This window comes from Nesoenas mayeri, assembly GCF_963082525.1.
Source record: "Nesoenas mayeri genome assembly, chromosome: 9".
In the NCBI taxonomy this organism is placed as follows: Eukaryota; Metazoa; Chordata; class Aves; order Columbiformes; family Columbidae; genus Nesoenas; species Nesoenas mayeri.
In genome coordinates this window covers 5,695,100-5,715,081 of record NC_137557.1, presented here as the reverse complement: position 1 = coordinate 5,715,081, position 19,982 = coordinate 5,695,100, and the positions used below count along the sequence as shown (strand labels likewise).

General features: G+C 42.5%; 1 protein-coding gene across 3 annotated transcripts; it reads left to right on the top strand.

The window, feature by feature from the left end:
* Positions 1–59: 59 nt before the first annotated feature.
* Positions 60–19,327, top strand: FYTTD1 (forty-two-three domain containing 1). Of its 3 annotated transcripts, none has more exons than XM_080349831.1 (9): positions 60–147; positions 8,287–8,418; positions 11,420–11,565; positions 12,298–12,410; positions 13,254–13,350; positions 14,406–14,467; positions 15,180–15,254; positions 16,076–16,202; positions 17,260–19,327. In XM_080349831.1, the coding sequence occupies exons 2-9, from the start codon at positions 8,340–8,342 to the stop codon at positions 17,353–17,355; spliced, it is 795 nt and encodes a 264-aa protein (XP_080205957.1). In that variant the 5' UTR covers positions 60–147; positions 8,287–8,339; the 3' UTR covers positions 17,356–19,327. The 3 variants fall into 3 exon arrangements, with proteins under 3 accessions (XP_080205957.1, XP_080205955.1, XP_080205956.1); XM_080349829.1 differs by lacking the exon at positions 60–147 and adding an exon at positions 4,877–5,031; XM_080349830.1 differs by lacking the exon at positions 60–147 and adding an exon at positions 4,877–5,031 and having other exon boundaries at positions 17,264–17,331.
* The last annotated feature ends 655 nt before the right edge of the window (positions 19,328–19,982 follow it).

The window sequence follows — 19,982 nt, the reverse complement described above, 5'->3', positions numbered from 1 at the left end:
AGGACTGTGTATCCCGGCATGCACTGCGCGCCGCCGCGCTGAGGGGCGGAAAGGGTGTCATGGCGGGCGTTTCGCCTCCGCCTCTGAGCGCTGTGCCGCCGCCTTCGGAGAGCGAGCTCCCCGGGAGCCAGCGCCCTGCGTGACTAGGTGAGCGGCGAGCCACACGCCCTCTGGTTTCCTGTCAGGCCCCGCTGCGGCCTCCTCCAGCCCCCACACCCCGTCAGCCCGCAGGGACATACCCGCAGCTGTGTGTCTTTGGCAGCCGCTGCAAACGTTGAGTTGCCAGTCGTGTTACTGTCAGCTGGGTCAGCGTTTGCACTGGGGTTTTGCTGCGCCACAGTGTCAAACCGCGATACCATAATCGCTGTGATAACCACTTACCAGCCCCTGCTTCAGAGATGGGGAGGATTTGTGATGCCAAGAAAACAAACGATGTGTCCCTGAAGGACAGCTCATGCACTGAGTGCACCGGCAGAGATAAACGGAGAGAGGTTTCTGTTCTGTTGCCCACACTAAAGAGGATGTGAAAAAGGCTGCAGAATTATATGTACTTTCCACTAAAAAGGAGTAAAAGGAAAAAGTGATGCTGCTGCTTTCAGACTGAGAACAGTCAGTTGCAGATTATTATAGAAGACAAAACCCAGAAACATCTTCAGAGCTGTTTGATGCATCAGAAACCAACAGTTAGTCTTTTGCACAGCAGAAAGTTTCTCTGACTGTTACTTTTAATGATAAGTATATGCTGCTCACTGATGCTGCGTACATGAAGACACGCCTTGACGTGAGACTCTCTATGGACTCATTTTACCAGTACAGTCCTTCAGCAGCACTTGGGGGTACAAAGGTTCCATACCTCTATTCTTAAAGTAATAACAAGATGTTTTTCAGAAGGCACTTAATTAAGAGACTAAGACTCCCCAAACATCCTACTAATCCTGTATACAAGTGTGGGCCAACAACTTCCAGCATGGTTGCCAGGCAAGCAGTAATTTTCTTGCGTAGAGCTGACTGCACTGATCACAGGGGTTGGAAACGCTGGCTGTATGTGGCATGTTTGCTATCAGGGCATCAGACTATGTGTTGAGTCTCACAGTAAAAAGGTTGGAGAAAATCAAGTCATCATGACACATTGTAAAATCATCCTTAGATGATCATGTCTAGTAAAACGGAGCATGCAGGCAAAGCTGACAAATGTAATTCAGCTCCTAAATCAGGAATTAAATGATTCTTCTAGCTCCACAAGTCAGAAATAACCTGGATGTTGTTTAACAGTGATTTAAAACTATTCTTCAGAAAATCCTTTTCCCCTGCTTCATTATGTTGCTTTGCATAGGTTACTTATAGACACTGTTTACTTAACTATTGTAAATGCCCATGTCAATTTAGAAAACATATAAAAAGTCAGATCACACAGAGCCTACAGTCACACCAGACGTGTTAGTTTCTGGGACTGTGCTGCGACTACACTGGAGAGTAGTCCTCTAGCATAAAATCTGAGGAGTGCCAATAAAAGACAGCAATTTCAAATGTATAAAAGTATATACGTATTTATCCTTTTGCTGAACAGTAGCAGAATTTGGAATCTCCCAGACCTGATTGCCGTTTGGGGAAGATTTGGGTGACATAAAGTGAGTCATTGACTCAATGTAATTTCTTTACTCATTAAACCTCACAGAGAAGGCAGAATTGGAAGTTATTGGTAGATGCCACACAATTTCATGTGAGGACTAACAAGCTCTTTTTAACAGAGGTAGTGCCTGTGCCTTGGAACAACCCTCCAGAGGAAGCAGAGAGCTCCTTTGGGGGAAGGCACTCAAATAGCTCACCTATTTCTGGGATCAGTGCAGGTGTGATATTCCCTAGCCCACGACATACAGCCCGTACTAGAGTGTCCCCTCTGGCTTTAAATGTGCGTGTGTTTAGCACCTGATTCTTTGGGTGTGGTTCCTGTTTGGTAATTGTGACACCTCCCAGGAATTCCAGCCAGGATGTTCAGCAGGTATCATCATCTAGTTTGCAATTCCCCCACAATATCCCATATCAGGGATTACTGGGCAGCTCAGCTATAAAGTCTTGTTTTTTCAAGGAGACAACTAGTGCTCAGGAAGAGCTGCAAAAAGCCCAGGGAAGAACCAGCCCAACATTTACTACAACCCGTGGCTGCTTTAGACACACTGTCTTCTCACAGTGGGTGCAAACGCAGCAGGGCTGCAGCTATACAGTACTTTATACGGGTAAAGTGCAAGTCCTTTGTAACTGACAGTGCCCCAAGGAAGCTTTGGCACACGGCTGGGTGCTGACACAATCCCGAGAGCCAGGCAGGAAACCAAGAGCTGATGTTTGCATGGTTGCCTTGTGGTCCCGGCAGCATTTCAGCCATTTTAAACACAGAAAAAATTACTCTTCACTCTGAGAACTTTTGCCTGTTTTTCTGTTAGGCTGAGCAGCAGACAGCTGGTGTCCTGTTTGGATAATAAATGCAACCCATGGATGTGGTACAAGCTGGATTTTGTCTGATTTCCACCTGTCACGAGGGCAGGCAGCATCTGCCACCTTTGCAGTTGGCATATTTGTTTTGGATAAACAGAACATTTGTTTATCAGTGTGACACAGTCACCAGATGGAGCTGCACTATACAGCATCACATGAATTTGGTTTAAAGTGGGTTTTAATACATCTTTTATTTGACACCTCTATTATTAGTATTTATTGGACATCTGGCTATAGCATCTTCCCTTTTGAAATGTAGCCTGACTTCAAGAACCTCAAGTCCCATTTGTCATCAGTCACTTGTCATCAAATCCCACTTGTCATCTGGAGGGAAATGCATAAATTATCAAATCTGTGGCTCCAAGACTCCATGTCTGAACTAACACTACACATGGAGAACAAAAGAAGAAAACAGGGTGGAACTCAGCCTCCAGCACCATGGTCATGACCTTCTCCTGCTTGAGGGAAAACCTCTCACTAGCTGAAGATGTCCTGTGACAAGAACTGAGCCATTCTCTCCTACTCAGTAGAAAGCAGCAGGAGGAACATCCAGGAGCACATTATTGGCCTCATTTTAAAAGGGAAGAAATGCATTAAGAGTGTAAATTGAGAGAATGAGGCCATATCAACAATCAGTAGTACAGAACAGACCAGAGGCCAAAAAGCCTCAGCTCTCTCCTCTCATTCTTGCTTTTCACGATAATATTCCCCAAAAGATCTGCAGTTCTGCAGTAAGGCCTGGATGGTGTTGAGGTGCAGGTGCCCCCGGCATAGAAAGGATTGCACATGAGGAGTTAGTTGTGTCTTGGGTACTGAGGATATTGCATTTGCCGCAGGGATACTTGCTAGGGAGTATTTATTTCAGTGAACGAGCATATGGAGTATGTGGGCAGTTAATGAAACGTGGGAGTGTTCCTGCTGCAAGGAGGAGGTTGTGCAGAAGATCGTGGGTATGGAAACATTTACTCCTGCCCAAGGGCATTCGCAACACAGTCCCTGGAGTCTTGGTACTGAGCTCTCTGGAGGCAAACCCTAAAACAAGTTATGCTTTTGCTCATGTTGCAAAGCCTACTGAAGGCCAAGGGTGAGGGAAGTCAACTTTTGACTGGCAGCCTCAGCGCAGCTCCCAGAGAACACAGAGGGAGATGTGGACAGTGGTGCCAGGTGACCACAGTCAGCGGGGGAAATCGGTACGGATTTTCCTTTCACCACGTACTGCCTGGTTTCTGAAGGAAGCCCAGCCTCTGCGATCACGCTGTCTGCCCATCTGCACCCTCCTTTACTATCTCTGGAATTCACCAACTGATTTCAACCAACTATGAGCAAGATGTAGTGATTGTAAAGATAATTAGCATCCCTTTTACATTTAATAGAGTGCCGAATGAAGAAAATGCCAGTGAGTGAAAAGCGGTAGATCCCAGCCCTGTCACAAGTCATTTAGCAGCAGCCAGCTGACCACTAGGTACCTGTGTTGACACACCAACAATATACACAGCTCCAAAGAATGCAAGTAGGGTGAAAAAAAGCCTTCACTACGTTCCTTGTTCAAAAAACAAATTGTTAATTTCTCTTCTGAATTTCTGACTCATGCAACTCTGACCAAATCTGGAGAAGATAACAACTCTGAAAAACACCCAAACAAAACATCAGTAGTCATACTGCTCTGTTTTATGTAGCAATTTTAAGCCTAATATGATGTTTTGAAATAGGAACCTGGTTTGAACTCTGCTGTTTGACGTTTGGAGGCATAATTCTGTTAAAAAACAGCCCGCATGGCTTTAGCTTTGTGCAGAACAGGTTAGTTCTCTTAATTCCACTGAGGTCGCGGGCAAAGTCACCTTGCCTTCAGCTTCTCGGCTGAACCCCCTGCAACACCCCAGCCCCCAGCCGCCCCCCCAGGCGCACGGCTTTGTGCCCCGCTGCCTTCCCCCCCGCCCCGCCACCGCAGCCCTCCCAGGCCGATGGGGCAGGGCGGCCCTCACCCTTCCCCGCTGCCCCCTGTAACCGCGCACAGCCGGTTACCTGCGGGCCCCGCCGCCGCCCGCTGCACCCCGACAGGGTCTGGAGGGAGCGGGCACGGGGGCCCATCCCGCAGCACCTGGACAGCCGCCGGGGCTGGCAGCTCGGGAGGCGACGCGGGAGGACGGCACCCGAACGCCCCCCGCCCCGACCCCCCGCTGTACCTGCTCCTCCCGGCCGGCAGGGGGCAGCGCGCCGGCTCCCGAGCGCGAGGGGGTGGCAGAGCGGGGGCAGCTCCTCTCCTCGGCGCAGGCGCCTGCTACTAGGGCTGACGAGAAGTAACTGCGCATGCGCAAGATACCAAAGCATGGGCGGGGCAGGCCTGCGGCGCACGCGCAGCCGCACCCTGCGCATGCGTGCAGCTCGCTCGGCAGTGGCTGCGGCAGTGAGGGGAGGCGGCGGTGGTCCTGCGGCCAGTCATGAGCGGGTTCGGGGCTGCGGCGCCGCTTTCGGGCCCCTCGGCTACGGCGGGGGCCCGGAACGGCAGCGGCGACAGCCTGGAGAAGATCGACATGTCCCTCGGTGGGGAGAGCGCCTTGGGCCCGCCGCTCTGGGGGAGAGGGTGGAGGGGCGCGGGCTGAACCAAGCGTCAGGGCCGGGGGGGGGACGGAACGAACCAACGGGCTTTGCCGGGCGCAACCAACGGGGCGTGTGGGGAGGCGGCCTGCGCCAAGTCTGGCGGGGGAAGGGGCGGGCAGGACCCTACCACAGCTCCCTCGCGGCGGAGGGACGCGCGGCAGCCGCGAGGCCTGTGCGCCCGTGTTGGCGGGAGGCGAGGCCCAGGCGGGGTTCCCGAGGCTCTGGGCCCGGCGGGCGCTGTCTCTGGTTGGGGAGGAGCGGGGCTCAGCGGGGTGCGTCCCCTTTGTTCCAGCTGGGTGTCCGGAGCACACCGAAGACCTGGGCGCTGTGTGCGTTTGGCACCAGTCAGACCCGCGGTGCCCGGGCCCTTTGCTGGGTGGCCCTGGGGGAGCGTCCCATGGTTCTGAATGGCAGGGCAGGCTTGGGAAGGGTGCAGCTCAGTCGGCCTTGCCTTTCTTTTCTTCCCAGGCTTGGAAGTCGTTAATGGCAAGTCTCCTTTGCAACCCCTCTGCGATACTTTAGCAGTTAGATCAAGCATGATGTTTGTACCACGTAGTTTCCTGTGACAATCTCCCCTGTCCTCCCATCGGCTTTGTGTGTTAGGAAGTTGCACAGCCTCAGTACAGATCTGTAGCGCTGAGAAACTGACATCCACTAGGTATCTGGGTATATAGATATCTAAGGCATATCTCAGAGGAGCTCTGTTCTGGATCTATGCGCTGAGTCCCCTCAGCAGTTTGGGACACATTTGGTGCATTGCTGGAGTGCATCTCCCAGTTTAATTTTACCCAGAAAAATTGCTTTTGTGCAGTCCATGCTACTGGAGCATGGTAGATGGGTACTATCAGGAGACTGGCTTCAAAAAGTGAAATCACAGTGTGAACTAGAATCTTAAGGGTGGACTCTGCTTTTGTGGACCACCTGAAAATAAGAGGATTTGTAGAATTTTTCCTTCTGTAAATGATCCAGTGGAGCTCTTTGTTTTGATGATGGGGATAATTTGTGAAATGATGTTTAGGGTTTGTCTGAATGTGGAGTAGCATTACAGCATTCATATAAATCTATTTTTACTTATAGTGTGCTGAATCCTTGTTTCCAAGGTTACCAAGATTAATAGAGTTATTGTGAGTGGCCAGTTCTTTTTTTCATATTTTCTAATGTTTCTTACTGAGGCAAACTAACCTTTGTTTAGCCACTGCTACGTGTCCTGGACACTGACTAACAGCAGATTGCAAAGGACTGTTGTGGTGTCATGGTGACGTTTTGTTTAAGATGATGTTGAGTGGGTGTGTCCCTCGTTTCCCTCTAGGGGTAATATTGCATGAGGACAGTGTCATCCATCGCTACATCCCCAAGTCAAAGCTCTGTGGTCTGGTGTAAGCAAAGATAAAATGCTGTCCCACGTATGTCATTATATTAAAAAAAAAAAGACACAACATTAATGTAGGAAATCTTTAGATCTTAATATGGAGTATTTTCTCATGTAGTAATAAAGATTAAACCCATTTTTGTTGCTGGTGTGTTACATGCAACTCATTTGAAGCTAAGCTTCCAGTTTCATAATGTTGCCAGATTGTTTTGCTGTTCTATGTGTAGTTTTGATCTCCAGTCTCAGGCAAGATAGGAGAGTGCTTCACCTAACGAATGTATGATGTCCCAGATATGCTTCATTTTCCCAAATAAGAGAATAGCTGAAACTTAAGTTCTTTAGTTTAAAAATGTATAATCTTGTGTGCAGCGACAGCTAATTTGCAAAAATGGGATTTAAGATGGAGCAGATGAACTTTGAAGCAAGAATCCGTGCTGTATGAACGTGTGGTTTTGTATCACACTTACGTAGGAATGGAAGCAGCCATTATACAGAGTTACTCTTCTGCTCTAACAGTTTTGGAAGTTTTAGTTTTTGTTGAATGTCACTTTATTGGTGGTACTAAGTTCAGATAATGCTCCTGGCTGAACAGTGCTGTTGGCAGTGGTCATTTCTGCTATTTTGGACTGGTATATAACTTTGAAGTGGCTTTGGTTTTTTTTGTTGTACAAAAAGGTTAATTTGGGAATGCTTACTCCAGGGATGATCCCTTTGGTACAGAAGATTCTATAGAAATTAAACCCTGAGTGACCTGTATCAGTGTTTCTTACTCTAATAGATTTTTTTTCTGAATATTCTATCATTTTTGCAGCAAAGTAAGCTGATTTTCTCTTAGCTTTACTTCAGCAGGTTATAAAACATTGAATAACAATGTTGTGATTTTTTTGTTGGGTTTTTTTAATGCTGGTTTTGCTGTTTTACCCCATCCAAGTCTATTTGATCTCTGTTAAACACAGTAACCCCATTTCCATCTCTCCCTTGTCTCAAAAAAGGATGACCACATGTTTGTGGTAGATCTCTACTGAAACATAATGTTTTTATCAGTTGTACTTTCATAATCTAGAAGCAATAAACATAATTTGACTCTTTTCTTTATGGTATTTTTATAAACAAGGTGACAGTCAATAAAAGCATGTCACAGCCCTTCCGTTACTCCTATCTTCAAAGCCACCTCCCTGATGAGTGGAGGAAACCAAACTGCTGTGGCACGATTTGCACTTGACAGACCTGCTGTTTGTTTTTCATCAGTTTATTATCTTGCACATATTCTTAAACCAAAGAATGATTTGTTTGACATTGTTTCCCTGAACAATAGATAAGATGATTGCTTTGGATTGCAGATAGAGAAGTCTTGCTTGTTTTTTTCCCCATCATCTCAACCTCAGTGACCATAGGAAGATAACTGATAGGCTGAGTTCTCTCTGTGTGATTTTTCTTTAGTAACTTAGGATGAAAGGACCGAGGCTCAAATTGACATTTTGTCTGGAATCTGCGAAGTCTGTTATTGAGATGGGATTACCTTCTGTTTAACAGTATACAAAAACTAATGTAGTCCTTCAGTGCCAGGATCTTTCAAGTCTCTTGGGTGTTCTGCATGTGTGCAACTGCTTCTCTTTGACTAGGGCGTTATGTTATAAAGGAAGTACTGCAAGACTAACAGAGACTGGGTGTTTTTGGGGGAAATTTCTGGAACCTTAACTTGTATGTGCTGGCTTTACAAGACTAACTGGTCTGTTTCCTATGACTCCAACCTGTTAGGATTTTTCTTCAGAACTAGAATATGTCTACAATGCGTCAAATCTTTTTTTTTTTTACTTTTCTGCTTACAGATGATATAATTAAACTGAACAAGAAAGAAGAGAGAAAACAGTACTCTCCCAAAATGAAAAGAGGGCTTCAGCAGAATCCAACTCGACAGTTCAGGGCACCAGGCTCCAAGTGGGGAATGCAGCAGCAGAAAGGTGTGTATGCCACACGTAATATGGATTGCACAGTATTTTCTTTTGAGCTGAAATGTAACTTAATGAAAATGTATGGACTGACCATGGTCAGTTCGTGTGTCTTTCAAATCGTGTCATATACAGTTTTGATTATAATTCAGTTCTTTGTGATCCGTTTATGTTTGGTTTTGGTTCAGTATGAGAACAACATTGACATGTTTGGCCAATGAGGAGCTTAGGTGCTTGGGGGACTCTTTTTGTCTCTAGGAAGGATTTGCTTGCTTTCTGATTTTTAAAATTTATTTTAATTTTGGGAATTGTGTTGATACTTTGCTCCTTCTCAGAGGTGGATAAAAAGTGTGCTCATGCCAAAGCATATGTATTAGCAAATGTGGAGGCCTTGTCAGAGCTGACAGCTTTGTGCAAAAGAGGCAATGTATTTATATTTGCTAGGTAGAATTCTTCTAGTAGGCCTCCCCCAAACAGCTGTTACTGCGGGCTGTAATGCTGCCTCTGGGATATATAAATGGATAGTGCAGAGTGTCAGATTTGGCTTTTCTTGTTAAAACCTTGGGATGCAAAGGAAATACCATGTCAGCCTTCTTAAGCCAGTGTTGTAACAGTGGAATATAAAAGCGGGGGAAAAAAATAATATAAGTAGGGAGTGAAGAGAGGGAAATGCACAATAACAGCTTTACTGTAGATTCCCAGAGTAACTGTCAGGATTTTTTTTACAAAAGGAAGTTATATTCCAAAGTTTTAAAGGTTTTAGTCCAGTACATGGCCAGCACCTGCTTGAAGCACAGACTGGCTTTGCTTATGGTTAGTTTTGAAAAGTTCCTTTATAGTATTGGATTATCAAAATATGGAAAAATACTGTCTAATAAGGAAGCTTACCACCTCAATCCGAGCTAATGAAGTGTTTAAGTTAACACAAGCAATTGCTTGTTTAGTAGCATTTGTTTGAAATAAATACACGCCTATCTGGTGTATTCACAGCGATCTCCATTTTATCTTCTCGTTGTTTAATTTTTGTTATAGCAGCAGCTGGTAGTTGGCATCTTAGATACAGATGTCTTAGGGGATCAGTGGAATGTCAAGACTCAGAGGAGTTTTGCTTTTTATACAGGCCAACATAGCAGTGTTACTTCATTCTTTCTTCTTTAGCCAACTGGTGACAGTGCAGGAAAATACTTTACGTCAGTCAGCCCAAATGTAAGAAATAGTTGTGTCGGTGAAAGAGTAAGTGATTTTCAAGTTGTAGATTATCAAACATTTAGGCTTCTTTTTATCACTGCAGTTGTCAAATGCAATTGTTCGTGACCCAAAGGGCATAAAAGAAGCAAGTATTAAAATTTAGAATTTTAGGAGGAACTTGAGCTGCAAATGCAGAAATCTGAATAAAATCATCTTGTCAGTTACTTTTCTCTCTTGGAACCTTCCCTTCTTTTTCCTAGAACAAGGGCAGGGAAGCGAACATTCTTTTGTAAAATCGCCAGATTCATGATATGTTGAAACGTTGTGAATAGCTTTAACTGCTCCCTCCTGTACAGCTCCACATGTTTTCTCCCATTGAAAGCAAACATTGTTTATAGCATTTTCTTGAGCAGAAAGTATCGTTAAATAGTTCTTCTAAGCATTTTAGTTATTAGTAGCTTATGACCAATAGATCTGTTGCTGCTCCGTTGCCATTGAAGTTACTCTGATAAGTAGCAAATCCTCTGTTTGTGGACAGCTACAGAAACCACAAATGATCAACAGCATTCAATTCCTTGAGGTTTTAGAAGTGGCTGCCAAAGTATAAAGGAACTCGAGCTGGGACTCTTTTCAGCTTTCGGGGGGAGAAACAGAGAGAAGAACATTATTCATTTAAATAAAAGTTGTCCTTGGTGATACACAGAATGCAACCGCACAAAACCCTGTGCAGCTTTGGGGTTGTCATTTATTTGAGCAGAGGTTGGTCCACAGAGCTCATGAGCTCCCTTTTAGCCTAAGTAACCCTGTTTCTCAGCTTTTCTATTAAAAAAAAAGAGCATTTGCTGCCCATCCACAAAACATGGGTTCATGGCAGTTTCTCGAGGCGTTTATCTTAAGCTGGGTTCTGATCCGTGATTTACTTCATGTGGTGGGTCCTGTCTCATGAAGAAGCACAGATTTATTATTCATACTATGAAATGAGAGACGTCAAAACTATATGTGTCTGTTGCTGTAGACCTGACTCCGTAGTCTTAAATTTATCTTGTGATCTGAGGTTCTAGAGGAGATGATACTTGGGGATAAAACTGAAGCGTGGTCCGTATTCATAGCGTGAAGCTAAATGGCTCCAGGCAGGGTTAACCAAACCCTTGCAACTGGAGATTTGAGATGTTTGTACTACAGAGCTCAGGCTTACAAGCCTTTCATATTCAAAGGCTGCTTTCAATTTTCAGTTCCGTCTGGACTGCCATGCAGACTTCTAATTGAAAACACTTAAAATGTGATGTAATTCGTATGTTGTTTAATATGGTTTTGTGGGCAAATGGCTATGTTCTTTTTCCTTAAGTCATGTCTTGGGAACCCTGGATCTAAATAAATAAGCTTTGAAGTTGTTTGGTTTTTTTCTTTAAATTAAACTGGTGATTTAAAGTTTGCTGAATGGGTGGGGAGCTGTTGTTTGTTGGTTTGCTTTGGTTTTGTATTATTCAGCACTTGATGAAGTTCAATTTCAGAGTATTTTGGTAGTTTTCTATGCTGGAATAACTCTTAAGTTGTCCCTGTAGACATGTCAAATAACAAATTTTCAACAGAAATTAATGCAACCATCTAAAGCAAAACTGTGATCTATATGAGAAATTGATTATTGTGTGCCAGGGCTTGGGCCAGACCTGCTAAAATAACTGAATGACCAACTTGTTTTCAAGAGTAGTGATAGCTTTTGCTCTAAGGCTTGAAGTGTGCAGCCAAAGCAGTGCCTGCATAGCATCTTAAAGCAATAAACTTTTCCTTTCAACAAAAATTCTTGAACTCTTCATGTTTGTTGCAGATTATGGTAAAAATCGTTTGGGCCGCAGAAAGAAGATAGCGGGGAAGAAGCGTTCTTATGGAGTTATAACTGGCTTGGCAGCCAAGAAGGCAATGGGTTCCCACAAAGGAATTAGTCCTCTGAACAGACAGCCACTTAGCGAGAAGGTAATTAATGCAATTCTAGTGGTTCCTGTGAAAACATTTAAAAAAATAAAACACAATGGCTTCAGAACAGTGCTCCTGAAATATGAGATGTGGTACAAGCTTTTATTAAATTGGGGATGTGTTAGCTGAGTTTTTGTTTGTTTTGAGGCAGGTGGTTAATGACGAGGTTTGAGAGGTTTTTGACACCTACTTGGGTTGCAAGTCATGAAAACTGAAGTATATTAATAGAAATCTGTTCTGTGCAAGTATGGAGGTAGTTGCTGTATTTTTACACAGAAAGCTCACTTTCTGGAATTGTTTGGTTTTGCTTTGCTTTCTTACAAACCAGTGATTCAGCCAACATGTGTTACGCATGTGCCTGTTACAAAAATGGAAGTTTTGCAAAATACTTAGCCCCATTAGTTGGCTCCCTCTTCTTCACTCCTGCAGTAGATTGTTGCCTGCTCTATCTCATTCAATATTGTAGAATGAGGATTGCTTTGGGGTTTGTGAAGAAGAGTAATTTTAAATAGGTGTGGAGCATGTATTTTCTCAGTTTAGGGAGATATATTAATCAAAAAGTAACTGCGAAGAGGAATGTAGAATTCATAAAGGTATTTTCAAATTATACTAGACTGTAAAAGTCTACAAATCCAAATGTATTCTATATGCAGTTTGTAAATGGAAATTAAAGGAAAAGTTTGTGTGTATACAGTATACATATTTGCTATATATATTTGTTGTTTTTTTAAGAACGCACAGCGGAATTATCCAGTTTTGAAAAAGAAAACAAACCTGCAGAGACAATCTGAAATGCAGAGAAAACAAGGTCCAGCCCTCAGGAGGCCTGCCCCGCTAAATAGAAGGTAACATACCAAGTTTGCTTTCTGAACCCTTCTTGACAACTTTCCATAGCACGTCTCGTTTGACAGGACTGAGTTCAAGAGCAGACGGTAGGTACTTCAGTAGAAATATGGTCAAGGCTGTCATGTGTATGAAGTTCTACAAATCTGGAAGCCAAATAGGACAAACATGGTCTTGATAAAAAGCCAGATATTTATTACCATGTGGAGCACTCAGGAAGTATCTGGTTTTGAGCACCTTGTATTCTGCCTTCGTTTATATCATAGGCAGCCTATATGGAAATAGCCAACGTGGATTTCTATAGCTTTGAAGTGACAGTAATGGTTTAGTGAGCTTTCTAAGCAGGATGCTTTCACGGAAGCTGGTGCCATCTTCAGTTTCATGGAAGCTATTGCATGTTTTATTGGTGCTGCAATTAACGTGTCAGTTGTGAACTGCATCTTAACTGGTCTCTATGATGCAAATTTTCACTATGCAACTATTGTGGAAACCATAAGCAAACTTTCTTTGTACATTTCAAGACACTTCCTTTTTTTCATCTAACCAGCAATGCTTAAAGTGCTGAAGGATACTGACCAAAAGTAAAAACCAGAATTAATAACCATACTGTCCTGTGGCATAGGAGTGCTAGGCCTTCATGTAACGCAAGTGTTTTCTCCTTTTATTACTAATGTGTTTTGTTCCTAGTAGATGAGAAGCTTATTGCAACTGAAATGTTCAGCTTCAAAGAGGCAGCGTTGCAGGTGTCCTTAGGGATGTGCTGGCAATTTCCTGACTTTCATAGTGGTCTCTCTAAGATGTTATCTGTGGGGCCTTTGATAATTATATTTTTATAAATATTACAGGAATAACACACCATCTACTTTTGCTCGAATTGGAAACAAACTAAATCAACAGAAAGACACTCGTCAAGCAACTTTCCTGTTTAGAAGAGGCTTGAAGGTAAAAAAGTTACTGAAAACAACTACAAGATTGTGCCACAGGTTCTAAGCTGTCCTGTAACACTAGTGTTAATGAATTGACTTTGAATATCAGATCTGAGTGGGAACATGAGGTAGACCAGAAAATAGACACAGATTCTTCTGGGGAAATATACTTGTCATCTTCAGTTACTCTAACCCTGTAAACCATTGAGTCTTTCTTCCTGTTCCAGTGTAGCTGGACTGTTTAGAGGGGACAATAGAGCTTGTCAGAGTGTTTGGGGGTAGTTGCAATATACTAATTTTTACTTTTAAAATAAATGTTAGAAAGCACTGTGTAGTTTTAACACTTGTCTTCGGGTGAAGGATCGACCAGAACCATGTTTCAGAATCTGATTTGTTTGGTTTTAGTTATTTTTAGTTATTTTAGTTACTTTGTGGTCATTTATTTTAGTGAAGTAAGTTACTGTTTTAGTTACTTAAGGATTTTCTAGTTATTTTGAGTAAGATCAAGAGAATAGGGAGTGTGCAGTGAATGATAGTGGTGTTCTCGGTATTCATGTGTGCCCTTGTTCTACATCTGCCATCGTTGTGACTGTAAGAAGCTCCCATCTTCCATCAGTGTGGACTGCAGAATTACAGACAGGAGCAGGAGGAAGAAAAACCAAAGTCCTTTGAAACAGGAATGGGTCTTGGTGGCATATGGGATATTATGTGTGTTAACATTGATTAGTTTAGGAACTAGCCAGGTTTTTCATGCTGGGCTGGTAACACTTTGGTGTATCTTGGTAAAGTGTACATTTGCTGACTTAAGTCCTCAAAAATGTTTCCACCTCTTCATTGGTTAAGTTACTGTCATTGACAATTTTGTTTAAATCATTTTGTGTCTTAAAGTAATTTCTTTCCAGAGTCTTAAAACAGTAATAGGATAGTCATCTTTCAAGTCCCTCTGGAAGTACAACACCATTTGTGCTGAGTGTACAAACAGCTTTAAACTTCTCTTCTTGAACTGCTGTATTTCCAGCTGCTACAATGGGAAACAGTGTTCAAATCCAGTGTCTGTTTTTGTGTTTTCAGGTGCAGGCCCACGTGCAGTCAACAGATGACCTTGATAATCAGACAGTAAAGAGGACTCGTCAGTAAGTATTTAATTTGGAAAACTTCAGTTTGGTTACTCATATGATTCTCATTTTAGTTCTGGCTTCCTGGTTATGATAATTGAATGGGATATCTTTTTCCCTGTAGGCATCTCAAATGAGCAACAGTGATCTCTCCCTATTCTCAGTTATTTCCTAAATTATCTTCAGATTTAACCAGGAGGAGATTGTTTGCATAAGGTGGTAGCTTCAGCGGATCAAACTAATCTCTGCCACTCATGAATACCATGTAGACTGGAAGAAAAATTCAAATGTCAATATTCTCCTGAGCTCTTGATGTAATTTCCATTTTATTTAATGTACATATAAGCCTATCAAGCAGTTTGGAAATAAGCAAGGCAGGTCGCAAGTGGACACTCATCTCTTCCCCCCACACAGACCATTTTGGCCTCATTATGGCAAGGAAATTGAATGTTTTAAAGAAGTGAACATTTCAGTCAGTGCTGCGGTTCTGTCACACCTTGCCAGCACATGATCTAACATTCATATGAGTAAGTTTAGATATTGTAAAAGATAAAAGAATCAGTGGCCAAGCTTCTTTTAGATTGTTTGACTGCATGTGGTCTTTGTACCGGCCTATATTCTGAAAGCTTGTACATTCTTTACTGGCCAGCGTTTTGGACACACATGTAAAGATATTCTGACTGAAATTTCTGCAACGTTTTTGGAAGTGATTTCTGTGTTTTCAAACTAGATGGCGAACTTCTACCACAAGTGGAGGGATTCTGACTGTATCTATTGACAACCCGGGAGCAATCATAACCCCAATGTGAGTTCTCAAAAAAATCCTGAAATGTTCTTAATGTAAACTGAAATGAATGTTCTGAGCCATTTAGCGAGTTCCTTGCAGGTAGTATTTCAGATGGCCTCAAGGTCACAGCTTCTTGTGCAGACTTTTGTATCTGGCCCCCTTCTGAGTGTTTCTGAGCTGTGTTTGAATACTATCAATAGTATCACAGCTGGATTTCTTAAGGAATCTCCCAGTTGGGAGCTTGTTGTGGTGTACAGAGTCAAAGAGTGGTGGGCTGGTAGATTTTCACCTTGTCTGCCTCTTTCAAGTCAGACCATATTGCAGTTGTTTTCCTCCCCTATCTGAATGAAAATTAATGAGCATCTAGTTGCTGAACAATGGTAATAGTTCCTCCCTGATTCATACATGTGTTGCTAGAGCTGTGGTTAAAGAAAGCATTGCTGCACTTGTCTTTAGGAAGTTGATGGTACTGTTGTTTCATGAGGCATTTTATTCTGAAAGTCTCAAGTAGATTTTTTCATTAGTAATACTTTATCTGTAAGAAAGACTACCATTTTTTTTTGTATTCAGGGAAGTAGTTAACTGCTAATTATACGTTTTTTGGTAGAATTGAGAAGTAAAATATAAGATTGCTTCGTGTCAGGCACTTGCTGTCTGACAACAATAACAAATGCTCCCCTTCTATAGTTCTGCCTTTTACCATCTCGAATTTGTGCTCCCCAGCTACTCAGCCAGTCTGCTCCAATGGCTTGTTGTAAAATTCATACCTCTCTCAGCATTAATGCTGTATTGCAGAAAGCACTATTCACTGTGTCCTTTGTAACATTCTTCTTTCACAGTTCCCAGAAGTTACGATTAACTCGTACACCTGTGCCACCATTTCTGATGAAGAGGGACCAATCTGAAGAGAAGAAGATTCCCAAAGGGGTCCCATTGCAGTTTGATATTAATAGTGTTGGAAAACAGGTAAATGCAGTTTCTTTCCTTAACTGTAGTTTCAAGATAAATAAAATCCAGTGATCCAGGCACTTTCCTCCCAGACTCACTGGTGGCAGAAAGAGGGAACTAGCGACTACTTCTTGTTTCCACTTCAAGTTCTTCCACTGACTTGATACGTAACTTCAAGCAAGTAACTGAACTCGCTGTTCCTGTTCCTCTAGTTCACATCTTGCATGCCCACATACTTTAAATGGGATTTAAATTGTTGAATACTTCTTAAAGCCTTATGGTGTTATTGCTGTGTTTGAATAGCAAGTGTGTGTAATTCTGGGATGAGCTTCTGTCACTTGTGTAACCTGCATGGAATCGTGACAGCTGAATTTATAAGGCAACTGTTGCCATGCATCTAGGAAAAAAAAATCAGATATGGTGACGTAAAGGCTTGAAAGATGAGCAATTTTTCACAAGTTTCATGAAGGCGGGTGATTTGGTTCAGGAATCTTAGCGCTGTCATTGAAGGAATTTTACAGGGTTAGGTGCTATTCTTGTCATCAGCTGCAGAAAACTACATGGTGTCTGGATTTGTTCCTTCCATGAATAACCAGTGTGTCAAAAATAATATGCTACTATGTTGTAAAATTAATTGAACTTTCGGACTCGACTCCAGTCTCCTGCGTCAACGGGATGGACTGGAAAGCAGCCTGCATTAACATGGTTAAAATGCTGCATTTTTTGAAGTTACATAGAATCAGTGTGGGGAAATGAATATAGTCAAAGTTCTCTTTCCAGTCTGTCTGTCCGCAGTTTAACTTACCATAGTTTGAGCAGACTTTTCAGTCTTGACACTGTGTACCATGAGTTCTTAATGAATTCTGAGAAATGTTAGCTCTCGATGTCCAATCTGATTTTTAAATGGTGCGGGAAATTGCAAAATCAAATTAAACTTCCTTTTTTTTTAATGTAAGTGTGGCAATTAAGAAGTCAAGTGATGATACAGAATGAAGAAAATATTCTTGTCTCCGTTACTTTGATTAAGTTAACCTAACATCTTTTAAGTTTGTGGTTAAATGACTTTATTTTTCAGACAGGGATGACGCTGAACGAACGTTTTGGGATCCTGAAGGAACAAAGAACATTGCTGTCTCAGAACAAAGGGAGCCGTTTTGTCACAGTGGGGTAACCTGGCAGATGGACTGGAGCACTGATCCCACCTACCTAAGAAACCGAGATAAAAGTGGGCAGAAGAATACAGCATATGTCACTGAAATTCTCCGGACTTCTTGCTCAGATGGTGGCAGAACTATCTATCTTTATTACTTTTACTACCGATGGTAAAAGATATGATGCGCTGAGGGGGGAAAAGTGGGGAAACTGATCCGCTGGAGTGGCACCATCACCTGATTGGAAATGATTCTGTGGCCCAGCTGATGACAAACCCTGATTTTGGTTCATCTTGCAACCAAAACACAAACATGAATTTTAAAAGTTGGGGTTTGGGTTTTTTTTGTTTGTTTAGGAGTGCTCAGTCTTTGTTCTTTTGCCCCTCTGTTATGGTAAAGATTGTGTGTTTCATTCCAAACCCCATTTTAGGGTTTTTTAGGGACTGCCTATGAACTCTCCTTTGGACTGCAGTTTGGCACAGAGCCTCAGTCCATGAATACTTTGGTAGTGATGTAGCGGCATTTTTCATGGGAGCATCGGTTGTATTTCTTTGTGTTTTCGAAGTTCAATTTTTTTTTCCTTTCTTGAAAACTAAATGTTTTGCATCCTTAACTTTCACAAATAAAGCTGTTAGCTGAGACCCGAATTACATAATTGGGATGCAGACTATTCTACTCTTATCCTTAAAAGTGGTCCAGATCATATTGGAGGAATACTGCAGGGGCAGCACGAGAGTAATTTGTATTACAAATAGCTGAAGTTCATCATCCTCCTCTGTAAACGGAGTATGTCTGTCTCCTATTTTTTTCTTAAACTTTTGCTTTTGATTTCTTTTGTAAGTTTTTTCAGAAACCTAATGCAATAACTTCACATTTTTTGAATAATTTCATAGGAATAAATACAACAACTTCACAAGACAGTCAGTGGTATGGTAGAATTCCTTCCCCTCTGAGACACAGGATTCTCATCTTGCATATCTTGTCCCAGGAGGGTTTCTCTGGCTCTTACAAATAGCTGGAGGTGAGGAATCTAAAGGCACTAGTTTGTCTAAACCAAAGAGAGGTGACATGTGAAGCTGATCAGACATGGTCAGGCATCTTGAAACTGGCTGAAGCTGGGGAACATTGCTAAGAAAAGCCCTTGGTTTGCCAGCCTGTGTACGGCATTAAGTGGGAGCGTGTAGCCACGTGCTTTAAGCTGAGCTTTATGCGTCAGAATCCGCAGAATGGTTACAACAGGGGCATCCTCAATGGGAGTTTATTTGAGCCCTAAAAATGAGGCACCTGCTCAGAATTGCTTCCACACCAGGAACTGATGAACTTAACGCTGTTCTATAGCAACGAGATTTTGTTAAAGTCAGGTAAAAGAATGGTTGGCTTGCTGCATCCAGAAATGTTGATGGTGTTTGAAGTAGGTTTATTTCCTTTTATTGTTCTTGACGAATTTACATTTAACTTCTTACAGAGTTGGTTTCCTTGCGTTTTAATCTCAAATTCCAAGTTAACTAGCATTTACTGGGAACTTCAACGTTGAAGAGCATTTGACAGTAGAAGGGCTTTTGTTTCTGTAGCAGTTTTAAAGTCAGAGTGCATCCTGATGCTATATAGGACTTAAACCCTTATTTTTAATGTTGAAAAATACACCTTAGCAGAAGCAAACTAAGCGTAACGGTGTTAAGGGTTTTTTTTCTTAATTACTAGTAGGATTTGGGGGTTTTTTTTAGAAAAAATGTCCCACTGTTAGAATTTCAGTAGATAGTGTTGTCAGTCATCCTGTTCAGTGTATACATTTTCCATGGGCCAGGATGCAACAAAAACTTCTTTTGCATCAACAGAGATGCAAAACACTGATGCAATGCATCAAAAAATGCTAGTTTGTATTTAATGAGAAGATGCTTTACACTGTATCTTTTGGTATTTTTTGGAGAAGTTATTACGTTTGATCTATTCTGAAGCTGTTAATTTTTTTTTTTAATAAAAAGTTACAGGTTTCATATTGTCTTGTTGCTGTTATAACCACCTAGACGTTATATTGGTTACATGAATTTTCTGGTATCCTTCAAGGGGTTATTAATCAATAAATTATTAGTGTTCTGTGAAAACGGCCTGAATTAAAGTCAGCTGGCATTCGTTGCTCAGCTTAATATCCTGAAAATTAAGCACTTCTTGGAGTATAAGTGGTGCCGTATAAGCTCACTGACATTTAAATGTGCCAGCTATTGATGTATTTTTCAGTAGCACTGTCTAATTGAGTGGTTTGGTGTGATTACAGCACCAGGTCCCTTCACCTGCCAGCCCAAGCACCACTTTTCATCTTGTGTCACATCGTGCCGGCGAGAAGCCGCTGTGACCCAAACCTCGTGACACCTCATAATCGGCTGCCGCCCTGCTCTCCAGCGCAATGCTGGCAGGAGGCTTGCGTGAGCAGTGGAAGTCATGATTTTAATTGGTACTGTGGTGAAAAATTCCTGCCCGTAAGTATATTTGATGTACGTTGAGTGCATGTGGTCGGCACCCCAGTCTGCGGCTGGGTCTGCGTTTGCAGCCCAAGTCCGTACGGCCGCTGAGTGTTCAAACCCAGAACAATTCCAGCCTAAGCAGCGGGTTGGTGCTTTCCCACAGCAAGACTGGCATTTAGGCCGAGATT

Bases quoted from the DNA above. Each gene is read 5' to 3' on its own strand.
- FYTTD1 (XM_080349829.1), top strand. From the start codon at position 4,929: ATGAGCGGGTTCGGGGCTGCGGCGCCGCTTTCGGGCCCCTCGGCTACG. The intron at 12,411-13,253 runs GTAACATACCAA...TAAATATTACAG, and splicing joins CCTGCCCCGCTAAATAGAAG to GAATAACACACCATCTACTT. The intron at 14,468-15,179 runs GTAAGTATTTAA...TTTTCAAACTAG, and splicing joins ACAGTAAAGAGGACTCGTCA to ATGGCGAACTTCTACCACAA.